Source organism: Anneissia japonica, unplaced genomic scaffold (genome assembly GCF_011630105.1).
Source record: "Anneissia japonica isolate Jap-2015-1 unplaced genomic scaffold, ASM1163010v1 scaffold4128_len50567_cov110, whole genome shotgun sequence".
In the NCBI taxonomy this organism is placed as follows: Eukaryota; Metazoa; Echinodermata; class Crinoidea; order Comatulida; family Comatulidae; genus Anneissia; species Anneissia japonica.
This window is the reverse complement of record NW_022726814.1, coordinates 27,920-36,477: the sequence shown is the minus strand read 5'-3', so window position 1 is coordinate 36,477 and position 8,558 is coordinate 27,920. Positions and strand designations below refer to the sequence as shown.

At 35.3% G+C, this 8,558-nt stretch overlaps 1 protein-coding gene across 1 annotated transcript in view; it reads right to left on the bottom strand.

Moving 5' to 3' along the window:
• The window catches only part of LOC117113357 (roundabout homolog 2-like), a 16,992-nt gene extending 10,101 nt beyond the window's left edge, over positions 1–6,891 (bottom strand). The window contains exons 1-5 of the mRNA XM_033256666.1: positions 6,750–6,891; positions 5,415–5,753; positions 3,894–4,154; positions 3,227–3,475; positions 2,483–2,743 (exon numbers count right to left, since the gene is read on the bottom strand). Of these exons, the coding sequence (XP_033112557.1) occupies positions 2,483–2,743; positions 3,227–3,475; positions 3,894–4,154; positions 5,415–5,753; positions 6,750–6,804 (1,165 nt within the window). The 5' untranslated portion in view covers positions 6,805–6,891. The remainder of the gene's footprint in view (positions 1–2,482; positions 2,744–3,226; positions 3,476–3,893; positions 4,155–5,414; positions 5,754–6,749) is intronic.
• Between the last annotated feature and the right edge of the window lie 1,667 nt (positions 6,892–8,558).

Sequence of the window (8,558 nt, the reverse complement as noted above, 5' to 3'; positions counted from 1 at the left end):
TATATATATAGCATTAAATTAAACATTAATGACTGGTATACTTTCTTTATTGGCTTTTTCTATGAATGGAATGACATACGAAGAACAGGCTCCAAACCCAGCACCGTTTTGGATTTTTAATCCTACGGCAAAATACTCATAATTGACATGTTTCAGAATTTTGTTATAAGTACTTGCCCTGTTAAGTGATATCTTTGTGTACAGTCGATGCACTCGATCCGCTGTTTCCTCTCCTTTATTTTCCAATTTTAACATTTTCAACAACAAACAAACAAACAAACCAAAAACAACACAAACACACACACAAGCATGACAACATAATATGGTTTCAAGAAGGAGCAGCAAGTCACGATCGTTAAAAATAATTTTAGTATTGCGAAACAAGATGATTCCTGAGTTTTTGGTAAATGACCTCACGTAAACTGAGTTTAAAATTGGAGATGGTAAATTAAACCAGAGTATAGAACTAGTATCTAATATTGTGCTGAAAATAGTTAGTGTTATGATTAGGTAGGCTTATTCGAATATCTTTTCTGGATCGAGTACGATAATTGTGAATTGAGTGATTGAGGGTAAACATGTTACTTAGATGTTTGGGGAGAATAGAAATAATGGCAGTTTGGGTCTCTGTGTGTTTTTGTGAGTTTGTGTTCAGGCCTGTCCATCACTAGATTTTTTTAGTGAATCTTCTCTCGCAAGTCCCTTATTTTGTCTCTTAATCTATTACAACTACTCATTCTTTCCAAGAACAGCGTCTGTCTGGGTCACATTACCGGAGTGTTTAGTGCTTGCAATCTCCGTAGTTAAAATGTTCACACTCAGCTTACACACCCAATGTAATTGTCTTTCCCATCAATTATACTTATTTATTGTTCTTCGTATTGCTTTTTTTAATTGCTGAATTGTTTGCGTTGCCTGTGGGCGATAGGGGCTATGGGTAATCTGGTAAGTTCCATTAGTATTAGGCTAATGGCCTTACCCAAGGAATTGAGCGGCCTTGCCCAAGATGAGCTCCTGGGTCCCTCCGGCCCTTGAGGGATAGTACTTGCAAGGGCCCCGCCTTGGGTTACAGGTATTTGTTTTATTTATTTTTATTTTCATTATTTTTTTATTTAACTTTTATATACTTCTCCATACTTCCGGATGAGACCCCCATCTGCGGATGAAGCTCGAGCCGAAGCCTTCATTTTGAAGTTGGCGCTAAATTCAGAAGAAGAAACCAATTGTTTTTTAATGATTTGTTATTTGATTACAATTGGAAGAAAATAAATGTCTATTTTATTTATTGAATTGTTGTTGTATTATAGGCGTGTAATATTACCAACTGTACATATCAGGTAAAATGTAGCCGAGCGATAGAGGTGTACATGTTAAGTGTAAAGTTTACAATTCATAAATTTATATTTTCCTCACACGAGATGGTAGCTAACAAAGGGAAATCTTCCCTGTGCATGTGTCAGCTAACATAGCATTCACTGTTGGTGAAATCATGGAGGAATTATAATTCCTCCATCAAATCTAAATCTATGCAGATACACATTAACGCCTGTTCAGCATCTGGATTAGGGCATGGTCGAATGTATGTAATACTTTTTCATATTTTTTTTTTCACATTAAAAAAAATATATAAGGCCGGAAAATATTTAAAACATTATAAAATCTAAGTATAGGCCTCAAGTGGCAAGCCCAGCAGTCACTCTAGGAAGGACAAACACACACACATACACACTAACAGACACACACACACACACACCGAGAGACACACCCCCACACACAGACACACAGAGGGAGCTTATTGCAATGCCCTCTCCCCCTCGGGGGACGGGGTAATTGTTATGCTCTCCCGTAAGGACAAACACTCACAGAGAGACAGAGAAAAACACACAGACAGACAGACAGACAGACAGATGGAGCTCATTGCAATAGCCTCTTCCCCCTTTGGGGGAGGGGGCGAAAGGGTAATTTGTAATTGTACAGTGTGGCTCCAAAAATATATATAACAGAGTATAATATATAACTTAGATAAGACTATAAAATAGCTAATTATGCAGATCTATTCAAGTATGGCCCCATGGATCCTCGATAGGTAGGAGAACACCCATAACCTGCTTCTTCAAACCCTAGCTCACGCCAACTTCACGCCAACTTCAGACTAGGTCCTCGACAATAATTCGTACTTTTGTGCCTTCCGACAGCCTGGAAAATGTTAAACAACCGGTAGTTATCATGACAAACCCGACGCTATGCATTGTTTACCATTGAAATATTGTCTTTCCCACATGAAACCACATCACAAACACAATCATATATCTATATATCTATATTTCTATAAAAAAAAAAATGTCTATAACAATAACAGTTAAGCCAAATCACATATCAATGTTGGATAATTTATATTATTATATAATTCATCATTGCTTTCAGTTGTCAACAGTTAATTCACTGGCAATTTACCATCTGAAAATTCTAAAGCTTACAGTACCTGCAACAATGACTATTACTGACTCTGTTGTAGATCCAATGCTATTAGTAGCAGTCACCGTTATGGTATAGTTTGTGTCGACAACGTTTGGGACCTTGAATGTGAAAGTTGCTGGGTTTGAATCGACATCATCAATTCCAGGAGGATCAGTGATCCATTGGTAGGTGATGTCATCAGGATTAGCTAAAATATTTGGTTCAATAAAAGCATTCCCACCAGGAGTAACAGTCATGTTATCAGGTAAAGTAATTTCCGGTAAATCTGAACAGTAGATATAATATTAGGGATTCAGAATTTTGAAGGAATCGTCAATATACAAAAGTTACATTTTGTAGCAGTCAATGAAACTACCCAGTTTTGTAATCATAAAATATACCAATAATGGGTGGGTAGGTAGGTACAGGTAGGTATCAATAATACTACCAAGTTTTGTATTCATAAAATAAAACAATAATCTATTGTTTATTAACTGCCCTATATGCCAGGATACTGCGGCATAATGAGCAACTACTGTAAATGAATACAATATAAATTTACACAAACACCAGCAAATTTCAAGGCCTTTTATATTTAGTAGTACTATATACAAAAACTTGATATCCTGTAAATTTGCAAATTAGAATCTGAAGTCATTAAGAACAATTATTCCCATGAATAACATGATTGAAAGTTGTGTTGCATACATTGATATTATATAATACAAATAAATATAATCTTTATTAAAAAAAATTTAAGGCCACTTACACTGAACATCCAACACTTTAATTGGTGATGTACTAGTTCCAGCGATGTTACTTGCTTTACATTTGTAGTTTCCTCCATTTCTCTTATCCACACTATATAATTTGTAAGTTAGATTTGATGATGTTTCGCTTTTTACTTCAGTATCATCTTTCAAGAGAGTGATTGTTAGAATTGGATTCGCATTTACAAAACAAGTAAATGTTACATTATTACCTTCAGTGACAGGATTGGGAATAACGTCAATCGTAACTGTGTCGATAAATAAAAATGACAAAAAATTAAGTACTATAAATAACATCTGTCTATACTGTCTATAATGGGTAGGTAGGTAGGTACAGGTAGGTATCAATAAAACTACCAAGTTTTGTATTCAGAAAATAAAACAATAATCTATTGTTTATTTACTGCCCTATATGCCAGGATACTGCGGCATAATGAGCAACTACTGTAAATGAATACAATATAAATTTACACAAACACCAACAAATTTCAAAGCCTTTTATATCTAGTAGTAGCCTACTATATACAAAAACTGGATATCCTGTAAATTTGCAAATTAGAATCTGAAGTCATTAAGAACAAATATTCCCATGAATAACATGATTCAAAATATTATTTATTACAAATAAATATAATCTTTATTTAAAAAAAAATTAGGATCGCTTACACTGAACATCCAACACTTTCATTGGTGATGTACTAGTTCCAGCCATGTTACTTGCTTTACATTTGTAGTTTCCTCCATTTCTCTTATCCACACTATATAATTTGTAAGTCAGATTTGATGATGTTTCGCTTTTTACTTCAGTATCATCTTTCAAGAGAGTGATTGTTGGAATTGGATTCGCATTTACAGAACAATTAAATGTTACATCATTACCTTCAGTGACAGGATTGGGAATAACGTCAATCGTAACAGTGTCGATAACTAAAAATGACAGCAAGTTAAGAACTATAAAGAACTTCTGTCTATACAAAACATATTTTCTCTATAAAAGTAATCTCTCTAAACCAGGTATTGCTTGCCGAATGTAGTTGATTCTTAATTCTGATCTGCCATTAATTTCATGTCATTAAATCCACATAATTGCTATTTTATTTGACGATCGTACATCCAATCAATTTTACCTTTTATTATTATCATGATTTGCATTACAATTTATATTTTAATGATTTATGAAAACCATATTTTGAAAATGATGATTGTACATAAATATTTAATATATAATTTTTGCTGGGTGTTTGAGCACTGAGATAAACCTCGAAGAAAGTTAATGGGACAATCTCCCCAGATATTTTATATATATTTTTATAAGGATATTTTTGTATATTTTTATTATTCAGAATCTATTTTTATATTTTCAATCAACTTTACAGAAAAAGCACTCCCTGTGTGGATTCTATGATATTTCTATGCAAATCATGTTGAGTGTTTTAGTACGGGAACTATTGATAATCACAGAGGACGCTGAAAGTAATCCAGGTCTGGACACTCAAACTAACATGTAAGTGCAATAACAATGCTAGTGGTAACAATCATGATTCCATATCCAGTTTGATTTATTTCAATGCACAGTGTTGGAAACAAACTAAGGGGGCTGCAGAATATACTCTGTATTGGATCTCCATCCATTCTTTGTGTCACTGAATCTCATCTTGATGGGTTTTCTCAGACGCTGAGTTATGTGCCATAAATTTGTTAAAAATTTTTACAAGCAATTGCAATCGTAGAGGAGGCGGTGTTTTTACTGTTGCTTGCCAAAAGTTCAATGCTTGCCATGCAGATCAAAAAAATTCTATGGGCCAGGGTGTAACACCATACACATTTTGGGAAAGCCATAATAGGTTTACAGTAAGTAGGCCTATTGATAATGTTTTTCCTTACAGCCATCTCTATCAAGCTATTATTTTGACAGGTGATCTCAATCATGGAGTTATAATTATTTTAAAATAATTTTTTAAAAATATTTTTAACTCCATGGTCTACCCAGCTTAGTAAACTTCGTGTAGAAAATTCGATCAGTCGAGATTTCCACCCGAAGCTAAAGGAGGAAAGAAATTATTATCATGACCAGCTACAGCGTCAGTTGATGAAATAGTGACATTGACTTGACTGTAGACTCCTAAGACAAGATTAAAACAAAATCAACCTACTGTATACAAAATCCTTTCACAATGATATACTTACACAGGACTGTTAGTTTGGCAGGATCACCTGAAATAACATCAAATCCACTATTTTGAATGAGACAGAGGTAATATCCTTCATCACTTCTTGTTGTATTTGTTATCACAAAAAAGACTCGATTATTAGTCAAGTCTTCCTCAACTCTGTATTTACTCACAGGAGCAGATGTTGAGCTTGAACCCACAAGTGTATCACCTTGACGTCCATCTACATAACTTTGTATCAGAAAAGAAGCTCTGTAGGTCCTAGTTTCTAAATTAAATGCACATTCCAATCTGGCATCATCACCAGCTACAGCGTCAGTTGATGGAAATGTGATATCGACTTGACTGTAGACTCCTAAGACAAGATTAAAACAAAATCAACCTACTGTATACAAAATCCTTTCACAATGATATACGTATACTGGACTGTTTGTTTGGCAGTGATCATTTGAAGTAACATCAAATCCATTATTTTGAATGAGATAGAGGTAATATCCTTCATCACTTCTTGTTGTATTTGTTATCACAAAAAAGACTCGATTATTAATCAACTTCCTTAACTCTGTATTTACTTCCAGGAGCAGATGTTGAGCTTGAACCCACAAGTGCACCGATTTGACTATAGACTCATGAGAAATACATTGATTGTTGTTTTAAGGTCATAAATACAGTAAAACCCTAATAAGAGAACAAAATTGGGACCATAAAATTATTCCCTTATAGGGGTGTCTCGTAATATTAAAATATATACTTTCTCATTTTGTGGCTGTAAAAGTGTTCTCTGAAGGTTGTCTCAAAGTAGGAGTTCTATTTCAGTTGAATATTTTCATGGTTAACTGTGCCCTCCCAGGGGCAGGTCCAGATGAAGTGGGGGGGGGGGTGATACAATTTGTGGGTTCAAAAAAATGTTATTTCGTAGATGAAAAAATGTTATTTCCTAGAGGATCAGATACATGCATTTTCCTGCATTCTCGGGGGTATTTTAAAGACAGATTCCTACAAATTTATGAGATGTTCCTGTGTGAGTAATGGAAAATGATGATCATAAGGCTTGGGTTTATGATGACATAGGAATGAAATGGGATCGAACCCAGCACCCCATCATGATTGCGGCCAGAGGCCAGAAAGGTTCTACCGTATATTCTGGATGTAGGGCCAACTAAATTGAAAAAAGCAAACTTGATGATGTGGTAGAGAAATTTGGAGGGGTCCTCTTCGTGAAATTTTGTTTTTTAATGATAGATATCAAGGACATTCTTGTGTGTTGAGTATTTGGGTCAAACGTATGACCAGGTGTTTTTAGAGTGTACCGTTGTTTTGAACTTTCAACAAGATATACAATTTAACTTACGGTTAAAGAAAACAATGAATACAAGTGACAACTTGATCATCATTCTTAGCACCATTCACACACAAAGATGGCTGTTGTGAAATAAAAACATAGTGCGCTATAGTTCCCTAATGGAATTTCCGTTTCCGTGGTACAGTACAGTAAGCAGCTAAATAGTGTTCTAATTACTGTACCACGACTTCAAGCCAGGAAGGTGTGGCTTCTTATGGTGATGTCATGAATAATTTGAAGCTCCATCGAGTCGCACCGCTATGGTCTTCTCGCGGCACATGCTAAACGCCCACTTTTATAGAACGCCAAAAGGGCAACCTTCAACACTTCAATAATTACATTTTGTTTCGTTTTTGTTTGACGATCACCTTTAAAAAATGCAATTATCAGATATCCTTTTTTCCAGGAATGCAGGTTATACGGCAGTAAAACAATTCCTTACAATTTATGGAGTAAATTAAGAAAGATCACTTTTCTAAAACAACATATAAGGCCAAGTAAAAAAAAATACTAGTTTCTTGTCACCTCCCTCATCCAAAAAAAATATATTTTGTGAAATGTACGAAAATCTGGCTAACTCACATCAGTAAAATTTCTCTCTCGATCGTGGATAGGGAGATGTTCCCAGTGAGAATTTTAGTTGAACTATTACCAGTAGTATTATGAATTAAAACTCAATGTACTATGATACGAATCATGCATAGTGCTTCTTTTATTTGCTTTTAATGTGCAGTGGCGGCACTACAGGGAGCACAGGGGTGGGGAAAAATTCCCCCTAGAAAATTTGTTGCCCCCCGCCCACCCTAGAAGAGTATAAAAAAAAAAACACAGTTCGTCGGGGAGAAAAAAAATACATATCATATTAGTAGACTATCTATTTAGAATCGATTGAGTAACCCTCTGAAACCCCCAAATTGTCACATTTTCCGGTGGATCCACCCCATAGACCACTCGAAACATTTTAATTGACACCCGACCACGCTCACTTTGCTCTCCAACACCATTACTAATGTATACCTGTCTCTTATACACATCTAGATGTGTATAAGAGACAGCCCCCTAGATGCTTTCGCCGCCACTGTCAATGTGTCTGCTTTGTAAAAGTGATGAAGTAGTTAGCTGTTTCCCATCGGCCATAAGTAAATAAATCTGTTAAAATTTCTCAAACACTGGATGGAAGTTACATAAACTGAGCTGACAAGTCATGCTAGCAATAATTGTATATTGTTAGCCAATATAGACCTACTGCATGGTGGTCCCGAATATGTGTTTTCTTCAAATATATTTTTGTCTAAATTTGAATTAATTACTTCGGACCAACGAACCTTAGGATAAAAGGCCCTTCGGACCAAAAGACATTCGGACAAATGCACTGACCCGCCACGATACCCAATAGAGTGACAATATTGATTGTAATGTTATGTATTTGTTTTTTGGGTTTTTTTTTTAGACTGTGATGCCATCCAAGTTTTATAAATGTACACGTTATATACAAACACACACATACATATTGTTACGAGTCCGATTCTGATATAGCTTATTACAATACAACGAACAGTTGAAGTAAGAACAAGACACCTCAGTCCTTGGTTCAACAGTTTTCTTATCCGGCCACCATTTATGACCTGACGGAACTGGTGCCCATATAACGCTTACCACCATTTATTCGAAATCACTTCACTATAGAGGGCGCACTATGCAATGACACATTCATCACACACCCACCCTTAAAGGAGTTTAATATACTATAGCAAATTGTGGAGTTCCTCAAGGTCTTTACAGGGTCCCCTCCTTTTTATTTTGTACATCAATCATATC